The sequence below is a fragment of the Alnus glutinosa genome, chromosome 3 (genome assembly GCF_958979055.1).
Source record: "Alnus glutinosa chromosome 3, dhAlnGlut1.1, whole genome shotgun sequence".
Taxonomy (NCBI): Eukaryota; Viridiplantae; Streptophyta; class Magnoliopsida; order Fagales; family Betulaceae; genus Alnus; species Alnus glutinosa.
This window is the reverse complement of record NC_084888.1, coordinates 28,702,557-28,724,132: the sequence shown is the minus strand read 5'-3', so window position 1 is coordinate 28,724,132 and position 21,576 is coordinate 28,702,557. Positions and strand designations below refer to the sequence as shown.

The following is a 21,576-nucleotide window of genomic DNA, read 5'->3' as shown; positions in this document are numbered from 1 at the left end:
CTACATCCCCCACAGGAATTAAATTTGACTTAACGAAATTAAACTTCAAGCCCGAAGCAACTTCCAATAGAAGAAAGAGACTTCGAAGATAGCACAATTGAGAAGGACGAGCATTGCAAAAAATCAAAGTATCATCGGTAAACAGCAAATGAGAGAAAGTAGCATTGCCAACTTTAAAGCCCTCAAGCAGACCCTACTGACTGCATCAGAAATCATTCGACTCAAAGTCTCCATCACAAAAACAAACAAGGGTGAGAGAGGATCCTCTTGTTTCAACCCACGAGAGCTACTGAAAAACCCATTAGGAGAGCCATTTACTAACACGGAGAATCTCATAGAGAAGATACAATGAGCTATTCAAGACCAGCATTTTCCCCCAAAACCACACATCCTCAGCACATACAAAAGAAACTCCTAATTTACATGATCATAAGCTTTTTCTAGATCCATTTTACAAATGACGCTAGGCTCCCTAAATCTTAATATACTATCAAGACATTCATTTGCAATAAGGATCAAATCGAGAATTTGCCTCCCATTGACAAAGGCGCTTTGAGATTGAGGAATGACTTTCTACAAAACCGTCTTCAATCTATTTGCTAGGACAGTAGCAATGATTTTGCAAATTCCACCTACAAGACTAATAGGCCGAAAATCTTCGAGAGCAATAGCACCTGAAATTTTCGGAATAAGCGAAATGAACGAAGCATTGATGCTCTTTTCAAAAAAACCTCCATCATGAAAATCCCTAAGCACCTCCATAATGCCCCCCCTCAAAACATCCCAACACGCTTAGAAGAAGGCCATAGAAAAGCCATCAGAACCTGGCGCCTTATCTTTGACCATAACTGACACTACCTTCCTAACCTCCTCCTCAAAAGCTCTCTCCAACCAATTGGCCTCAGACTCCAAAATAGAATCAAAAGAGATACCATCCACCAAAGGCCTCCACCTACTTTGCTCGGTAAAAAGCTTTTGGTAGAACTTGACAATGTGCATGCCGATTTATGTTTGATTAGAGGATCGAGTGTCGCCAATCAATGAGTCCAAAGAATTGTACCTTCTATTTGAGTTAGCTATTCAATGAAACAATTTAGTGCACTTATCACATTCCTTTAACTACAACACCCTAGATTTATGCCTCCAATTCACCTCCTCCATAAGAGATCACTTCTCTAAATCTCAGACAACCTCAGCCTTTCTCGAAAGCTCCTCCCCTAAGGCTCTACTTTCTTCAATAACATTGAAGGCCTGAAGATCTTCAATAAGCTTCCTCTTGTTTCTCTCTACGTTGCTAAACACCTTTTCATTCCATTTCTTCAAATCCAGTTTTAAAGCCTTAAGCTTACGAGCTAAAACAAAACTAGGCGAACCTTGGAACAAATAAGAATCCCACAATTGTTTCACCATACCCACGAAACCTTCTACCTTAAGCCACATGTTTTCAAAATTGAAAGGCGCCTGCTCCCTCTTGAAACACCTGCACAATCAATGAGGATTGGGAAGTAATCTGAATAAAGGCAAGAAAGCTTTCTTTTGAGAAACCGAGGAAAACCAAACTTCCTAGTCAAGGAAACAATCAATTCTAGACCACACGGGAGGATCACAAGAAATCAACTAAGTAAAAGAGCGACCAGCAAGAGGGAGATCCATGAGGTCCTGATAAGAAATAAAGTCAGAGAAATCTGTCATAATAGAACATAGACGAGCCTCGCCAAATCTTTCACTGGGAAAACGCGTTACGTTGAAATCCCCCCTATGCACCACAATAAGTTCCACCAACTACAAATGCTAGCCAATTTATCCCAAAGAAGTCTTTGATCACATCTAGAATTTGGACCATAAAAAACTGCAAAGGCCCAGGTGAAATTATCTGCAACGTTCTTGAACGAGACTGCGAGGGTGTACTCCCCCACATACTCATCGACCTTCTCCACCACCCTTGTGTCCCACATTATCAAGATGCCACCTGAGGCCCCACTGGATTCTAAGGAACACCAGTCTATATGATTGCATCTCCATAAGTTGCGCATAACGTTGCACGATAAACTATGAAGCTTAGTTTATTGAAAGCAAATAACATCTACCTTCCAATCTCTGAGCAAGTTACAAAACCTTAGACGTTTCCTTCTCTTGTTCAACCCCCTCACATTCCAAAAAAGAACTCTTGGCTTCATAACACAACTGGATGACTCCTCACCTTCCTTTTACTACGGCTCGAACAAGAGCCTTTAGCATCGCAATTGACTGAACTTTCCAAATTCTTGACCTCCCTTTTACCCTTCATAGCATAACTCGACCAGTCACCCAGTGCTTCTAGACAATGTTCTTCTTCAAGAAAAGTCAAGAGAGCTAGCAATTGCAACTTATGACCCATATACAAGATTCCCATAATGGGATAAATTTCATTCGCACATTGAATAACCCAATCAGAATACCCCGAAAGACCCCCCAAGGGTGGGGAACAGGTATTTAGAGGAGGCAACCTACCAATATCAGCTTCTCCTACCACCTCTTCCACAATGCACAAGTCCTCCCAACTGCCAACTTCTTCAATACACTGAGCACCCTCCTAAAACACAACCAACTTTGAGCACCAGATTGTCATGTTGGAATCAGCCCTCTGCAAAGATCGAGCAAACGGAGAGAGAACCACCGGCAACCCCAACCCAATGGACCAAGACGCAGAAAACCCAAATTGGTAGTCTAAGAGCAGAGACCAAGAGACGACGACCCCAAATCTCTCACCTCGACCACCGGAGATTCCAAACACTCACTCACCAGCGTCATCTTAAGCATCATTGCACGATTGGCGGCCTGAAACACACTCACTGGCGAAATCTGCTTTGACTTACCCTCTCAAGAGACTTAAAGGCCACTAAAATCTCGCTGGAAGATCCACCGAAAAAAGGACCCACAGAAGGACAGCACAAAAGCCCCAATGGACCATTCACCACATCACCACATCACTCATCAGGAGAGAACACACCGGCAATCGTAGCACAACGTGAGATCCCCCACCAGACGACGACGCGCCTGGGTTATCTTGCTGACTCGCGTCCAAAGTTTCCCAAGAATGGGTCGACCCACCAGTGACAATGGCCTTCCCTTTTGGGTTGGGCTCCTGACCCACGTCCAAATCCATCGGTAGCTTCTCAGTAAAAGACACAGTTACTCTTGGGCTTAAAAACCGTAGCCTCGATTTTGGGTTTAAAGGCACCAGCGAGTGGCTTCGAGGTGAATATAACTCCACGATTAGGTTGGGCTTGATACTTATGCCTGCCCATAAGCCCATCCACAGCTGAGTCCAACCTCATCAAACAAACGCCTACTTCCTCTTTTAACTTCAGCAACGTCTCCCTCATATTGGAGAGCTCGAGACTTTCACCAAAATGGAAGTGTGTGTCAGAAGCCACCCCTCCCTTCACAGCTTGCTTTTCAGAGACCGCAGGACCACAATTCGAAGTGAAAACCTTCACCAGAGGATGGGAAATCTTCACCAGAACTAGAATTGCTTTCGCCGGAAACTGGGTATACTTTGAAAATCTCTAAACTGGTTTTAAAACCGCTAAACCAAACTAACACTATAAAAGTTTTCTTTAGCATATCTAAGGGCAATTTATATTAAAAGTAGAGACAGTTACACTTATAAGCTTCTTTGCTCAACTCATCTTCATAAAGATATGAGATGAAAAAAAAGAAATCATGAAGACCATTCATTACATAAAATGTCTTGGCAATGGAGCTGTTAATGGCATGGTAGCACAGACAGAGGAATCCCATAAACATGTGTTTAAGATTTCATGAATTTCATAATTCAATTTATTCTCAAATGTGCAATGTTCCATGAATCTAGAGATTCAAAATTTTCTCTCTTGGGCTTCTAATTGCGTACCTGCCACCATTTCTCAATGCTTCGAGCCACGGTCTCTTGAGGGTGTCACTGGATTTCAATATTACCAAAAAGAATATCATAAAAATACAAAAAATACAGAAACACCAAGAAATTAAAACAATGGAGACGAGTAACTTACAGGAATCAACAATGAATCGAGTCCGTATAGGCATCTTGGACGCCGCTACTGAAACAGCCTTTCTGGCAATATTTTCTGCTACTCCGCCCATTTCGTAAAGGATTTTACCCGGTTGAATTACAGCGACGCTATATTTGACACCTCCTTTCCCTCTACCCATACGCGTCTCGGCGGGTTTCCCTGAAACTGACTTGTGGGCAAATGTACGCACCCATACTTTCCCGCCGCCGCGGTTCACGTTCCGTGTGAGTGCTCGCCGTCCTGCTTCTATCTGTTTAGCCGTGATCCACGCGGGTTCAAGTGCCTGCAGAGCGTATTTGCCGAAGCAAATATTCTCGCCTCCATCAGATATTCCCTTCATTCTTCCTCTACGCTGTTTCAGCCATCCAAAAGCCATTTTGAGCGAAGATTTGTCCATCTCGTTTGCTTACATCAAGCCAATGAATACTATTTTAGAATAACAAACAAGTACTGCTCCAAATGGTAATCTCAAAATAGATTGATTCAGCTTCATCAAAATATTAAACCCAAATTCTAAATTATTTTGGTGGAGGAAATTCATAAAGTAGGTGGTACAGGCGTGGTTGAGGGAGGTGCAGATCTGAAGCGTACCTTGTGAGTATTGGAGTTGATTGGTAGATCGGCCGTTCTTCTTCTCAATAGAATTTGATCTAGGACGCCATTGCAATGGACGGACCGAAGAGGGTGAGGGACATCAAAGAGAGAAAAAGATGATGAGCTGACTAGCTGAGGGCGGGTTTTAGGGTTTTGGGCCATGGGTTCGATTGGGGTTTGGTTATGGATAACGATCCAAAAATTCTTTGTCCAAATTTAAGTGTGTTCAAACATGCTGTTGTAAGAGAGCATTTATGGAGCCCACTTAATTAAATAAAATTTAGATTGTCCAACTATTTATCTGGTCAGGTGAATTCCTTAAGTATTTTTTCACACCTACCTGTTTGAATTTTCTCAAATTCCAACAGAGAATTTGAGAAATCCTTATCACCTTAGTTATAAGGTGACTAGATGGGATCATGATTCTCTATAATTTTTTTTTAAAAAAATTATAGATTCTCAAATTATGTTAATTTAGGTCGTTTTATGTATCAAACAGTATGAAAAATGATACCTATTAAAAATGTAACATATTAACAATGAGAATTGAGTATATTTTTATCAAAATTTTAAACTTTATATTATATAAAAATTTTGAGCAAAAAACTGTTTAGGTCAATGCCAATAAAATGAGGACACATGTCATCCTTAATAAAAAATATTAAAAACATACATATATAAAACTAAAGATTTATTTACTATTATTTTTTTAAAAAAGAAAAAAAAGCGGGATGGCATGAAGGCCACCCCTAGATTAGGTTGGGGTGGCTTTCATGCTACCCTTAGATCAGTTGGGGCGGCGTGCGAGCCACCCCTAGACCTGGGCTGGGGCGGCACACGACCATCCTTGGCAAGATTTAGGGGTGGCTCGTTGCCACATTTGGGAGCGGCTGTCGGCTGACCGCCACTCATTTTCTTTTTCTTTTAAAAAATATTTTTTTAAAGTTTTTTATTAGTTTTATGTATGTATATTTTTAATATAATTTTATGTTTTTTAGGGAAAAAAAAAAAAAAACTTAAACTAACAATTAATTTTAGAATAGCATTCCTGAATTTTCAAGTACACTAATGCTACCCATCAAACTACCAAAGTGTGTCAAAAATGCCACTTTTGTCAAAATATTCCTATAATATCAATATTCTCTTAAAAACTAAAATAAAAAATGAATAAAAAACTATTTAAAAAACACGATGAAATTTAAAAAACTATTAATATAAACTATTTTGACAAAATTGGCTTCTTTGAAATACTTTGGTAATTTGATGGGTCATATTAATATACTTGAAAATTTATGAGGCTATTCTAAAATCGGTTGTTAGTTTATGGGGCTTTTTTATATTTTTCTTAAAAAATATACATATATAAAACTAATAAAAAAACTTAACAACTATCATAATATAGTTTTATATTATAAATAACATTTCTTTTGTTTGTGCATATTTTTAATTATAAATGTCTACTAAAAAATATGAATCTGATCTCCACTGCAAAGAACTTAATTGTTGAAATTAAAAATTTAAAGATTAAATTAAAATTGTATAAAAACACAATTTTATATTCTTTAATTTTAAAAACACAACTTTATATATATTTCTGATCGAAAATAGTTGAGTTCACCATCTTCAAGTTCATGCTCAAGAGGGGGCCGGCCGGCCGAGTTAATTTAGTCGGAAAAAGCACGGAGAGTGCTATAAACTCTGTAAAATAGTGCTCCACATTATTACACATCATGGCACTTTTGATTTTGGCCAGCACTAATTGGTCAAAACAATGAAAAAGAAAGAGAAGAAACACAAAAGAATGGAAGATAATGAATGAACGTTTAGCTAGCTTTACTATTTTAACGCACCAGTTGAAAATTGTCACATAGATGTACCAGTCGGGAATGAGTCAAATAAGTCATCCACACTACCAATTAAGTGAACAGAAGCAGCCAAAAAGACTGAAGCAAAAGGCTTTAGAAGAAGCCCTAGCAACAAGCACAGTAACTGAGCATACATCGAAGGAGGCTGAAATGGATCTAAAAAGAAAGTCTCCACCGTAAAATAAAACAACACAAGAGCAGGAAGACTAAATTTAAAGGCCACACAATACAACAATAGAAGTACAAAGAAAATACAGAACAGCAGTAAAAAGGCTGTAAAAAAAAAAATAACAGCGGCGACGGTGGAGGACGAGACAGAGGCCGGCGAAAGGATGATATTGGCTAGCACGTGAGTCGTGACACCCACACACCCACGAGTGAAATTCACGCGCCAACAGGTGGTCATCAGACAAATTAATTTACTCGTTGACAATCCAGACATCTTCCAAGCATGGGCATTGTGGGAGCATAGCTTGTGCAATGGGTATGGAGAACTCACAGCTCCAGTACTTTTCTCTTGTGAGTGGAAACTTGACTTTTTTGGTTTTTAAAGAAGTGGAAACTTGACTTTTTTGGTTTTTAAAGAAGTGGAAACTTGACTTGATGCTTGCTGGAAGCCTGGAACTCATAATAATTAGTAGGGACTGTTTTACCTTTATCTAGACTCTTCATATATATATATATATATATATATATATATATATATATATGCATGCATATAGCATTTCACACCTCCAGCTTTCAAGCTTAATTAGGATCGAAATATATCTTCTCCCAAACCTGGGGCTAAAAATTTGCAATGGAAAATATATAACAAGTGATGAGGTTGTTTACAAGCATTTCTTGAAAGCACCTATTTGTTTCCCTAAGTATTCAATAGGGTCGAGGTGTTGTATAGCAACTGTTGTGTACTTAATTATCAAAAAATGTAGGTATAGGTACTTTTTTTTTTTTTTTTTTTTTTTTTTTCTTTTTTTTTGAGAAAGCCTACATAGTAACTTATGTAAATTGTTATAGTATAAATTAAATGATTAAATTCATCGATCATTATTAGTTTAAGTTTTTAGAATTAGTGGTGATTTAACGTAGGCTCCGTTTGGCAACCTCCTCTCCCCCCCCTTTTCTTCTTTTCACTTCTCCCAAAAACATTAACTTCAAAACATTCTTAACTTTTTTCACTTTTTATATCACATATAACAACAATTTTTTTATTACTATTTAAATAAAAAAACTCACAACAACACAATTTTTTTTTTTTTTTTTTTTTTTTTTTTTCACTTTTCCATATAAATTATTTCTACTTTATATCACATCAATCACTTTTTACAACCACTCAAAAATAATTCTCCTTATATTTGAGGGGAATGGGTTATCAAACGGGGCCGTAGTATATATATATATAAAAACAAAGTTTCTGAATTCAAACATTATATCCGTCATTCACTCGTACCTTTCATTTCAACTAAATATTTAACGTGTAAAATCAGATGAAAACAAAGGTTATGAATACGGTTTCATTTAAATATTTCACGTTCTATGAATCCATCTAGCTAGCCACTAGAATAGTTGATGCAGTTCACGCTTAGTGCTAGACAAAATGATACAAAATGCCACCAAAGGTTTGACCCCAGGAGTTTCATTATTTGATAGTGTCTTAACTATCAACATCGATCCAGATGCATTGCATCTCTTTAAGTCCTTCGTTGTGAGGGCAAATTTTGGTTTAAATCACTAACCTTTTAATTGGTCCTTTTCTTCATATACAAGCAATATTAATTATACGAAATGTCTATACTCTCTTTTCTTTGTGAATCCCTTTCGATTTGTGGTGAAACAATAGAACAATCCAGACCCCGTCTTAGGGTTTGTTTGTCGAGCAATATTACAGAACAGCACTGTTCATGTACTCTTTTTTTTTTTTAATATTTTCCACTACTAATCAACATCAAAACATTCCTACTTTTTTCACTTTTTATATCACATCAATAATTTTTTATTATTATCCAAACAAAAAAATTCACTACAATACAAAACTTTTTTACTTTTTTACACAAATTCTTTTTATTTTATATCACATCATCACTTTTTACTAATTTCAAAACTAACAACCCCACTACTCTATTCTGTTCTGTACATGTCTTTGCCAAACAAGCCCTTATATCCCAAATACCCACGAGGAAGGATGGATTGACAAAACTAGGGAGATTAACAAAAGACTAGTAGTAATTTTGATTTTAATTGACTAAATGCCCAGACGAGAAGATTAGGGTATTTAAAGTAATCTCCATTGTTGAATCATGTCTGATCTATTCATATATTCATAAAAAGCCAGTTGAAGCTGAATAATTATAGAACAGTACCAAATACTAAAATTTGTCATACTTGCCTTTATGACCATCTAGCTAGTTTTAAGCTTAATTGAGCTTTCATTAGTTTTACAATCTCTCATCTAAAGTTAAATATGAAAATTAGAGAAAGAGGGACGAAAATTACTTGGTTCGGCAAATAGGCCTATATTCACATGTGGAAACTTTAAAGATTACATCTTTTACTTGATTTATTTAATTGTATACAAGGCTCTATTTATAAAACTTTATGAATAATTTGAATAATTTCAAATGTAAATAAATTCCTTAATTGAGGCTAAACAAATCAGGCCATTTATCGCAAAGAATTTCTATCCTTATATATTATGCCCCCTTAAAGAACAATTTGTTAGCGAGCGTTGATCTTGAACACCGTATGACGAATTGGAACATCGTCTAATATGGTCGAAACTTGAACATTGGTGACTCTGGCCAGCATCGACTACTATGTTGGAGGCCTCCTATCACTCTCTCTCTCTCTCTCTCTCTCTCTTGATTTGGTGGCCAGGGCGGGGCCTTAAAAAAAAAATGCTACACTTCCCAAAATTTATGTTCCAAATTTGCTCCCTAAATGATGTGTTACAATCCTATGAAATGATAACACATTTTTCAAAATAATAAATTACATAAGATTGTGAGACATCATTTGAATAGCAAATTTGAGAATTTTTTTGAAAAGTGTAGCATTTCTCGGCCTTAAAAGCTGCCCAAATCACTACAAAAAACTCTACAATTGGCCGCGTGTCTACAGTACCTGTTACTGTAGACACGCGTCCAATTAGTCACGTGTATACAGTACACGTGGCTAGAAGGGGGCGCATCACAGTTGGCCGCGTGCAATTAATTACACGCGGCCAATTGGACACGTGTAATTTATACACCTTTTACACGCGTCCAGTTGGCCGCGTGTATTTAATAAACATGGTCAATTGTTTTTATCAAATATATATTAATAAAAATTTTTTTTATTAAGTTTTGTATATGGCCACGTGTATTTCTTACACGCGTCCAAGTGGCCACGTGTATTAAATACACGTGGCTAATTGTTTTTATTATATATATATATATATATATATATATATATATTAATTGTTTTTATTATGTATATATACGTCTAAGAGAATTGGCCGCGTGGCCTAAAGCCACGTGGCCAGAATTTGCGAAGGTAGCAGTGGTGCGCGGGAATTGTCCCGCGCGCCACTGAACAGTAGTTTCAAATGAAAAAAAAAAAAAAAATCGTTAAACACATGTTCTCTCTCTCTCTCTCTCTCTCTCCTCTGTATCGCTCTCTCTCTATATCTCTCGCTCTCTCTCTCTCTCTCTTTGTATCGCTCTCTCTCTCTGTCTCTGTCTCTCGTTCTCTCTCTCTCTCTCTGTCTCTCACTCTCTGTTTCTCGCTCTCTCTCTCTCTGTCTCTCTCTCTCTCTCTTTCTCTCTTTACTGAACTTGCTCGTACGTGTGTTTTCCTCTCTTTTTTTTTTTCTTTTTTTTTTTCAGTTATTATATTTTTTTTCCTCTAAAAATAAAGAATTAAATTAAAAATACAATCAATTATTTAAAAAATAATTAAATACAGATTTAAACTAAATAAAAAATTATTTTTTAATTTTTTTTTTAAAAAAACATATTGCCACGTGTATTAAAATACACGCGGCCAATTGTGCAGTTAGTGCCAACCGGATCCACCGCGTGTATTTACGTGGCCACTTGCACGCGGCCAACAGTTCGCCACGTGTACAGTGACCGTACACGTGGCGAACTGCAAGTAGCGAAAAACAATTTTTTTTGTAGTTAATGGCAAGACGCTACTCAAAACTTTGGCCTGAAAATTTTTGCCTGGACGAGCACTCCCTCATCCCCCCTCTCCACCATTGGCTGGGCACTGAAACGTATGTTCGATCTGGCGGTGGCTCCAACTTTAGTAACTCTTAAAGGAAGAATGTTGATTGAGAAAAAGAAACAAAAATGATATGATGGGAACGAATCGGTTTCTGATTTTCTCTTTTGGAAAGAAACAAAGGAAGGTTGAGGGTTGGTAGTTTTTGTCGTTTGTTGATCTTGGAGGCCGTCTATGGGAAATTTTGGCTGTGGAGGATGACTGAGGCTGGGTTTTGATTGTTGTGACTTTGATTTTGTTAGGCTGTAGATTTTGGTTGGTTGAAGAAGCGAAATGGATGAAAAAGCCTAAAGAGAAAGAAGGCACATGATCAATGTTACTCGTCTGAATTTTTGATCTCTGATATCATGTAAAAAATTCATAATGAAGTAAAGAGATGGAATTAGAGAAAGAGAGATACATATATAATTAATTACTTGGCTTGATCATATATACCTACATCTAAAGGTGACAGCCTTAAACGTAGTTTTTGTTTGTTGATCTTGGAGGCCGGCGATGGGAAATTTTGGCTGTGGAGGATGACTGAGACTGGGTTATGATTTTATTAGGCTGTAGATTTTGGTTGTGGTTGAAGAAGTGAAATGAATGGAAAAGCCTAAAGAGAAAGAAGGCACATGATCAATGTTACTCGTATGAATTTCTGAGCTCTCATATCATGTAAAAAATTCATAATAAAGTAAAGAGATGAAATTAGATAGAGAAAGAGAGATACATAAATTAATTACTTGGTTCGATCATATACCTACATCTATAAGTGAAAGCCTTAAAAGTAACTTCTTTTCTTGATATATTTGATGGTATACAAGACTATTTATAAAACTTTACAAGTGATTTAAATAATTTTCAACATACACAAATCCTTTAAATTGGGGTAAACAAACCAAATCATTTATCATAGATCAGTCAAAAGAAATGAGAGAAAGAGATAGAGAGAGGGGACTTTCTTGCATGAAAGAAGAGTATATATGCCCCCTATAGTTATTCTTCCTAAATGAAGTACTGTTTTAGGTGTTTGATTTTTCACTTTATCAAATATAGTTCCAACCAAAAAGCAGCGATTCGGTCTTTGAATCGAAAAGCACCAATAACCCCCATAGCAATGCCAAGCCACACGATGCCATTGCACCATGACAGCATGACTGACTTTGTTTCCTCATCACATCAATACATATGCAACCATTACTTTATTTGCAGGTACCATTTCACACACCACTATCCACCATCATGATTAATTCTAGCTTTCCTCCTTGAAGAAAGTATTTGAAACAAACCAAGAATTTTTCCCCACCGTCCAAAATAGAATTCTTTACTGTGTGAAGAACATATTCTGAGGTAACATCTGTGTTCCCGCGAGTCCAGAACCACACCCTTTACTGCATTTTATTCATATATATCCATTTGCTGAAAAGAGCCTTTTAGTTTTTGTAAAGTTGTATGTTGTGCCAATATTCACTTAAATAATTGGAGAATAAATGTACATCTTAGTCGCAAGTACTGGACAAGATCAAAACGATAGTATAAAGAATAAGTACGAAATCATTCCCATGAGAATTGGTAAATTGTGTTTAAAGAGAATTTCCTAAGATAGATATTTTGAATGAAGTACAATATGATTGCAATGGAATAAAGTAAACAACGTAATTGAAAATAATAAATAAAAGGGTAGGGCTTCAATATTCACCGCTAATCATACTTTTTTTAGGAAACAATATGCACAATGTTATAAACCATATCGCGATGCTTAATGTTTGACAGCCACAAGGGCATGACTCCTACTCTTAAAGCAATTGACCTCCCGAAGCAACGAGTTAGGCATGACATCTACTATAACTTCTTCCTTTTTTTTTTTTTTTTTTTTTTTTTTTTTTTTTTTCGAGAAGGATTTAACATGGCATCTACTAAGTTGTTATTCAAGAAACCATAAAACTCTGAAAATCGGCAAACACACTCAGGCTGGAACATGGCATCTATTCCAGTTGTTTTCATGTTGATTAATTCGGGAACCTGTGATGGGGTTCTTTTGTTACTCTATTATGCGCAGGACTCGACCATCCAAAGTAACATAAATAACAAATCCATACCATATGCATATGGTGATCAAGCATAAACATGTGAGAAATTCAAAAAAATCTGAAATAATCAATTAAGAATCACAAATAGTTGTAGCAAAGCAAATCAAAACCTTAAAGAAACATGATTAGGTCTATAATCGAACCCCAACAAGAGTAATTAACTACAACTAATTCGGACTAAAAGTATATACATACAAAAAAAAAAAGAAAGGAAGAAAGAAAACAAAACCAAAAGTCCAAAACCCTTCTTGATCTAGCCGCCGATTCCTCTCTTAAAGCTTGTGTTTTTGTTTTGGAGGACTTAGGGGAGCATTTATAGAGTTTGGGAACAATCCTAGATGATTTCGTGTAGCTTACAAGTCTAAAATCGAGTTAGAGTTGGATTAGGATCTTTCAAAAAATACAGGTTTATTGACTTTGCAGCAAAAGAATCCAAAATTAATTTGGACTTAGGTCCTTTCAAGGATAAGTTTGCCAGCTTCATCATTTTGAGGCAAATAAATCCAAAATTGATTTGGAGTTGGATTAGGATCATTCCAAAAATACGGGTCTACTGATTCTGCAGTAAATAAATTCAAAATTGATTTGGAGTTAGATCTTTCCAAAAATGGGTCTGTCACGTTGAGCACGCACAACTTGACATTTGTTTACTAAAATTGCCATAACTTTCTCTAGAAAAATTATTTTTACGAACTGTAAAATTCTACAGAACATAGACATCTGGATATTTTCAAGCATATATGGCTCATCTTCTGGTTATTTCTGAATTAATACAATTTAATCTGCAAAGATGATTGATCTGTACTGGCAATTCTGAGAATTTATTAAGGCTCATTTTTCACCATTTGCTAGTAATAACATGACTTAACAAAATACTCAATTTATTTTTAACAGTCCAAAAATGATGGATTTTGTTGCACTTCTCTTGGAAAATCTACGAGCATGTAAAACACTATAAAAGATCAAATTGTAACAAGGTTAAAGGATTAACGTATGCAAATTAAGGGGTTAAAATATGTAAAATTCAGCGTTTATCACTATAATAACATCGTACATAAATATTAAAATGCAAGATAACATCTTTGGCAAAAATATGTCTTTTTATGTGAGAAAATTAAGCATATGTAATCTTTTGTAGTCTACTCATCCAAAGGATTGCAGCAAAGAAAAAAAAGAAAAAGGACACTACGATTAAAGATCTCCACCCATAAATAAGGGAGAAAAAAGCAGCAGCCATCTAATCTGGCATCACCCAAATATGATCACTTTCTTCCACCTGCAACCAATTTACCTACCACGCCATATATACAGGCTCATCCAAAGATTGCTTTAATATCTAGAGGAAAGGGTTAAAAATGTGTTAATTACTACTAATTTACCTTACATGATTGCATCTCTCTATTCTTATATAGGCACACAGATCGACACACTTAAAAGGGGACTTAATTATTGGGTGTAGACATTAATTGAATAGAAGAAAAGATGAAAAAAATGAAAAACAAAAATCAAAAGTAGGATACTTCTGTACCATTGACAGGAAATCCATAATTCATGTCCCAAGTTAAAAGCCTCTTTACAAAAAACCAAATTCGATCGAGACTTCCTGCGATGTCCCACCATCCACTTCCAACCACTAAACTTCTTTTCTCTGTCTTTCACTTGTGATTCCCTAAGTCAACCACCTTGTCACTATAAATATCAGACATCTCAGTACTCTCTTCGATGCAAAAGGGACAAAGAAGTAGAACTGAAAATTCAAAGCTTCTCTCTCTCTCGAGCTTTGGTACCTTGTTAGTATTATTTTAATCGTTTTCAGTAGTTTTGCTTTGGAGTGATGGAAAATGAGGAAGTTCCATCAGCACCTTCACCTCCTGCAACACCAGGGACTCCAGGAGCTCCACTCTTTGGTGGGTTCAAGGCAGAGAGAAGTGGGAATGGTAGGAGATCCCTTCTCAAGAACTGCAAGTGCTTTAGCGTTGAAGAATGGGCCTTGGAAGAAGGCACCTTACCCAAAGTCTCTTGCTCATTGCCACCACCTCCTGTTCCACTTGCAAAAAAGGTAGGCTATGTCACAAGTCATAAGCGAATAAAGATTTTCAGCAATTTTATCTGTCTCAACACGTATCAAAATTCATATAGCTACTTAGTAAGTTTTCATAGAGTCCAAAATTTATTTGGAAAGATAGGTTTCACATTGAGCTCTCTCACGCTATACTGTCTAAATTGCTAAAGATTTCGACACAAACACAAGAGGAACCTTCTAAGTCAAAGGCTCAAAATCAGACTGACCCACGTTTCCATTATGTGTTTATTTTCATGAGTAAGCGAGAGACGCACATTTTTGTTCACATCTTGATGCCAAAACCTGCAGGTTGGAGCTGAGTTCATAGGCACTTTCATACTGATCTTTGCTGGGACAGCCACGGCCATTTTGAACCAAAAGACACAAGGCTCAGAAACCCTCCTTGGCTGCGCTGCCTCATCTGGCCTTGCTGTTATGGTTATCATTCTCTCCACAGGACATATCTCAGGGGCCCATCTCAACCCAGCTCTCACCATTGCTTTTGCTGCCCTAAAACACTTCCCATGGAAACATGTATAAATTTCATTTTTTCTTTCCACGCGATATTTATAGATGAGGATGTTATTTAGTAGATTGTTATACGATGGTAAGTAATATATAATTAGATGATTTAGAAGTAAAAGGTAATCTCTGAATGAGCAAGAAATTATAAAAAAAATAATAATTTAATTTCACTGTCACATCATTATATTAGTTATATAACAATATACTAAATAATATTTTTCATTTCTAAAAATGCGTAGACTAACAGTACTAGGTTTGGTTACTTTGGCAGGTGCCTTTGTATATTGGAGCACAGGTTTTGGCATCTCTTTGTGCTGCATTTGCACTAAAGGGGATTTTCCACCCCATAATTGGAGGGGGAGTCACTGTTCCTTCTGGGTCACATGGCCAAGCTTTTGCTTTGGAGTTCATTATTAGTTTCAACCTCATGTTTGTTGTCACAGCCGTGGCCACCGACACAAGAGCTGTACGTGATTTCTACCAACCTTTTAGTGTCATGATCTTGAGAAAAGAACAAACTAAAAGAAATCTTGGAATATTTTTTCTAATTGCTATCTGCCCGTATATCTTTTCTCACGCTCATCTCATTGAATTAGGTGTTACCATGTCAAACTGTGTATTGAAGAGACATATGATCAAAGACAAAAAAAAGTCGTTTTCTTTTCATTTCTTTTGAAAATAGAAGACATCTACTGATCACACTTACGATTGTTTCTCTTTTTTGATCTTTGATTAAGCTCCCTTACCAGAGATTTAATTTCCACGAGAGGTACCTTGTCTTTTTTAAAATTTTGTTTGCAAAAAAAAGTCAAAGAGACAAGAGTCAGTAAATAGTTGGCAGTATGCAAAGTTACATTTCCCATAAATAAAATAAAATAGTGCAAGTTGTCAATTTCTCAAGGCTCGAATCAAGGTATATATAGAAAAATATCCAGAGAAATAAAATAAGGAACATTTAACTATAATATTCAGTTTATATATATCTAATATTATTATGAACACCTCATAATAATTAAAAGCCAAGCCCATTTCCCTAAGTTCTTATCTTCAAAATCAGAATAAGGAATTAAAAAGAAAATTAATTTTCGATAATTCGCTGATATATATTAACTATTTGCAATTTATTGAAGCCAGGGTATTCTTAAAATTTTTGGCATTTTGCAAAGAAAATTAAGGGAGATGCATAGAGGGAACATAGCGTGACACTAATAATAAAATATTCTGCATCATGCAGGTGGGCGAGTTGGCGGGAATCGCGGTAGGAGCAACAGTCATGCTCAATATACTCATAGCCGGGTATGTCAGAACTCCACTTGCTCTGAACTGAAGGTCTTGAAACAAATTCATAACGAGTAAACAAATTACCACATAACATGGGTCATCTCCCGCATTGGGATTCCAAGCAATTTGCTGTCATCATGGCTAGGTGATAGAGTGTTTATAAAGTTTACCTGTTTATTCAGAGTGCGGACTATTCGAGACTTATTCGGATAGATAAATCCTATAATTTTTTATTTTTTATTTTTATGTTTGCTGTCTATATTGCTAATCATCCGTGCGTCGTTCAATCCCTATGCCATGTCCCCCTGCTCTGCATCTTAAAGATTATCAATGACATAGTCTTGATCAGGTCCTGAATTCTAGACTATTGAATGCATGTAAAACTTACAGACAAAAGAAATTAGAAGAAATTAACAGTAGGTGTCATGTATTTGAAATTAAAACCAAGGTGGGTATGAAACCGGATCTCTCGGGTTTAAATGAACCGGAGAAGAGCCGGTTCTTCTAAAAATGAAGGCAAAATTATAATTTTACATTTTTTTAGATAATTTTACCTTTTTATTTAAAAGAATAGGCTCGTCTTCGGTTCAAATATTGAGGATTCAAATTCGGTAGGTATGGAGAACACAAAACACAACCATCATTCAAATATTAAATTTCCTCAAAACTTGTTTATATACTTTATACAAACCATCATAGATGGTACCCTCCTCAATATCAGAAACGCAAGATTCATTTTAGTTTTTAATGTGAAAAAAGGATTCGGAAATCAAATCTTACAAGGGATCAATGCCAAATGCCTAAAAAATTTCAAGCACATGCAATACTATGGATGATATATTGTGTTGTTTTGTGATATCTTATAGGCCAACAACCGGAGCTTCAATGAATCCGGTGAGAACACTAGGGCCAGCCATTGCTGCAAACAACTATAAAGCAATATGGGTGTACCTCACTGCTCCCATCCTTGGGGCACTGTGTGGGGCAGGAATCTACTCTGCTGTCAAGCTGCCAGAAGAAGATGGTGGCATTCATGAAAAGCCTTCAACAACAAGGAGCTTCAGAAGGTGACCGACCAACACCATCATCACACCTACATTAATAACATCGAAACTCCAACAGAATAGAATGAAGGTGGATCAAAATGAGTATGACAACAATATGGGAGACAATTTCAGAATGAGTCTTGTGGGTACATATGTATATCACACTGATAATATATCATCAATCAGCAGTATCAATAATACATATATAGCAATCAAGCTAGATTTTCCCCCATAAAAGGGAAAAATAATTATAGGGTATGAGGATTGAGGTTTACTTTCATCGATCTTCAAGTACATATTGATACCAGGTAATGCAGATATAGTAGTCTAAAATGGTGGAAAACAAAATCCCAGGGTTTTAATGCATTATCATTCAGGCCTCTCTTGTCTTTCCACTGTATTTGTATCACCTTTTGATCATGTAAAAAATGCATGGACTTTTAAGATTGTATCTTTATGTGATATTAATTTCCTCCTCTTTATGAATCTTTGATCTCATTGTGCAAGTACCACAACAATACAAAGATGGTTAGGAATCAGGTTTACGAACTTCCGATCCTCATAGCAACTAATCACTAGCACAGCTAAAATGAAATGACTGAATCAGGCTTTTAATTAAGCAGCAACACAATCAGTTTGCTTTTTCATGTACTAAATCTAGAACAACATAATACACTTGAAATATATTCATACTTCTGTTCCGCTACATAACTACATATGATATACTTCAAGCTCACAACGTGACAAGGTGGTTGTGGAATATTTAACTGAAATACGAGTGAATTGAGGAGTTGATGTTTGAATTTATTACATCTAGGTCTGATATCATATTAAATCATCACTTATCTCAAAAGCTTAAGCTGATAGAATTGATGAATTTAAACATTTAATTAATATTCTACCACGGACATACAACAAAAAATACCAAGAAGATCATGTGATCATAACTTTTACCATGTAGTTGTTTGGCATTAGGAGATCAGAGTGCAACATATAGCAAATAACGAGAAAGCCCTCGTATTCTACACTCCACATGGATATGAATTTAATCCCATATAGGGAAGTTTGGAGGTGCATGAACTTGGGAAGAAAGTTAAGAAGCAGAGCCTCCTCCATAACACACATAGCACTATAGCAGACCTTATCTTCCACATTCAAAAAGTAATTTGATGTAATCAAAGCTTTGCATCTTAGCAATGTTAGATGTGAATTTTCATCTCAAAAAATTATCACGTTGAATTAATGACTTAATCTCTTCTTTCTTCTTTCTCAAATAGGAGAAGCCTTCCATAGAAATTTGAAGAATAAAAGGCATGACCCCAAGCAATATTTAAACCACATATTCGAGAAGTTGTTTAATAGGATATTTTAGGAGTTTAGCTTTTAAACATGTTTGACCTCATGGCTACCAATTGGCACTTTCATTTTTATTGAAAATGTTGAGAATTGGGTCGACTTAACCTTTCGGCCTATTACAAGTTTAAAAAAAGGGATAAATGCAAAATTAGTATTTGTGATTAGCGTAAATTACAAATCACTTCCTGTAGTATAAAAAAATAATTCAGAGGTCATCGGGGTATGCCAAAATAACAATTTGGTCCATGCGGTCAAATTTCGTAAAAACACTTAACGGATTCCATTAGTATGACACGTTAACATCAACAAAATGATGACATGTGCCACTCTTAATAAAAATAAAAAAATATTATATCTTAAAAATATAAATATATAAAACTTGAAACTTTAATATTATTATTATTATTATTATTTTAAAAAAAAAGAACAAAAAAATGAAAGTGGGTGGCTGCCAATTCCCCTTGTGGGAGGGAGGTGGCCTGCCACCCCAGTCACCTCTGGGGGTGGCTGCCGAACCCCCTTTCTTTTCTCTTCTTTTTTTTTTTTCTTTTTTTTTTTTGAAGTAAAAAAAATTAATTTCTTAAGTTTCTAATTTTTAAGTTTTAGACTCTTGAACGATGGATATTGATTCTCATTAGAATTTTGGATGATGGATTTAAGATGGTTTATAAAGTTATGAACTATAAGATTTGCACGAATAAAGGTAACCGTATTTTGAAACAAGGAAAAAAATAAATGGCTTATCAAATTATCTATCGAGCCATGAAAATGATTCAACAGAAAACATAAATGAATCCGCTATCTGCCTTACGTCAAGCAACACGTGGAGTAATTCCTAAAATAACTGTAAAAGCAAGACATGCAAGTGGATCAACTCGTCAAGTTTCCATTGAAATGGTTCATCCATTACCCCATTCCTCAAGGCAGGAATGGCGGGATGTTTAGGTTAAGCAACAATTATGATAGCTAAATGTAAAGGCTAAGGTATGCTATCTCCTAGGGTATACAATACATAGCTCGTATGATTTTCATACTAGGAAGGGAAGGGAAGTGAAAGGAATGATCGTTACCCCATTCGCTAAGCTCTTCCCCCTTGGGGGGATATTGCTCTGCTCCCATGGTGTCATGCAATCAATAATTTTTCTCTCTCCTACACAAATTCCTTTTCTTTGACCCTTGGAGAGGAGACTGGCTAAGTTGTAAGTGTAACGTCCCAGATTTTAAGACATAACATCATAAATAGAATTTAAGACTTGTGGTGATCAATCCACACGTTTAGTCACTCGATCGACCACTTCTGCCGATCGATTGATTTATTGCTTGACCAATCGCTCGATCGACATGTTGAATGATAGTCACGTTCTGTCGCTCGATCGACATTGCTTTGATGAGAGCATAACCATGTGCCACTTGTCCTGAATGGTTGTGTGATCAATCATTGCATGCTATAACTCATGCAATGATGCATGCTATAACTCATGCAATGACTCACATTTAGCAGCTAAAAATATTATTAGACTCTAATAAATATTACTGAGTTATTAAATAGACAGACTGATTATTTAAGTGAGCTAATTAATAATATTATTGGTATATAATATTATTATATAATATTTATTATTGACACAATATTATTTAGTATAATAATATTGTCAGTAATATAATATTATTGAGATAATAATATTTACAATGAAACGAACTAGATTCTAAACGGACTTAAAATTATATCTTAAGCAATTAGATTAAAATAGTAAAGACCCAGGTGAAAATATCTACGGTAAAAACGTAATTAGTAAGTTTTAAATAAATATCTACAGATTAACCCAGGTTAAATTAACTAAGATATAACTTAACCATAGGTTAATCAAAATATCTGCCGATATTTCGTAAAGTCATCATTTCATTTGTTCACTCAGCTCCATGACTCATTACTGTCACAATTAGCCGGTGACTCATCATATCAGTATCTTATCCCCTTTTATGGGATAATGGTTTATCTCGAAAAACCAGGGACAGAGTTCTTCTGCGGATAATGGTCTATCTCAGGAAACCAGGGATAGAGTCATTCTCACCCTTGCTAGGGATTATATGAAATCAGCTCACAAGGAGTATCCTACCTGTAATACCCCAAATTTTATTAGACCACATATTTATAAAACAAATAAAAAAATACTTTTTATTAATAATTATTATTATTTTTTTTTAAAGTAACTCTAGTTAATTTAACTAGATAAAAGTTAACTATGGGTTAACTAGATTTTTTTTAAAAGATTAACTTAGGTTAATCTAACTAGGATAAAATTTAACCTTAGTTAAATAAATAAAAAGAAAGAAAGAAGAACTTGCACGGCAAGTTGCTCCCTTCCTTCTTCTTCTTCTATTCTTCTATTTCTTGCCGAAAACAGAGACAGCGAGAGGGAGAGAGTGAGACTGAGATGAGAGATCGAGGGAGAGAGT

General features: G+C 35.8%; 2 protein-coding genes across 2 annotated transcripts; one reads left to right on the top strand and one right to left on the bottom strand.

Annotated features, from left to right (window-relative positions):
- Positions 1 to 3,646: 3,646 nt before the first annotated feature.
- Positions 3,647 to 4,806, bottom strand: LOC133864708 (large ribosomal subunit protein uL16c). Its single transcript, XM_062301116.1, has 3 exons — positions 4,647 to 4,806; positions 4,035 to 4,460; positions 3,647 to 3,943 (listed from the first exon to the last, which is right to left on the bottom strand). Exons 2-3 carry the CDS (start codon positions 4,450 to 4,452, stop codon positions 3,909 to 3,911), a joined length of 453 nt encoding a protein of 150 aa, XP_062157100.1. The 5' UTR covers positions 4,453 to 4,460; positions 4,647 to 4,806; the 3' UTR covers positions 3,647 to 3,908.
- A 9,759-nt stretch (positions 4,807 to 14,565) lies between these two features.
- LOC133864115 (aquaporin NIP6-1) lies at positions 14,566 to 18,245 on the top strand. The gene is made up of 5 exons (XM_062300339.1): positions 14,566 to 14,908; positions 15,221 to 15,445; positions 15,708 to 15,902; positions 16,671 to 16,732; positions 17,584 to 18,245. Exons 1-5 carry the CDS (start codon positions 14,684 to 14,686, stop codon positions 17,786 to 17,788), a joined length of 912 nt encoding a protein of 303 aa, XP_062156323.1. The 5' UTR covers positions 14,566 to 14,683; the 3' UTR covers positions 17,789 to 18,245.
- Positions 18,246 to 21,576: the final 3,331 nt, after the last annotated feature.

Bases quoted from the DNA above. Each gene is read 5' to 3' on its own strand.
- LOC133864708 (XM_062301116.1), bottom strand. From the start codon at position 4,452: ATGGACAAATCTTCGCTCAAAATGGCTTTTGGATGGCTGAAACAGCGT. The intron at 3,944-4,034 runs GTAAGTTACTCG...ATTGAAATCCAG, and splicing joins TCGATTCATTGTTGATTCCT to TGACACCCTCAAGAGACCGT.
- LOC133864115 (XM_062300339.1), top strand. From the start codon at position 14,684: ATGGAAAATGAGGAAGTTCCATCAGCACCTTCACCTCCTGCAACACCA. The intron at 15,903-16,670 runs GTACGTGATTTC...TGCATCATGCAG, and splicing joins TGGCCACCGACACAAGAGCT to GTGGGCGAGTTGGCGGGAAT. The intron at 16,733-17,583 runs GTATGTCAGAAC...GATATCTTATAG, and splicing joins CTCAATATACTCATAGCCGG to GCCAACAACCGGAGCTTCAA.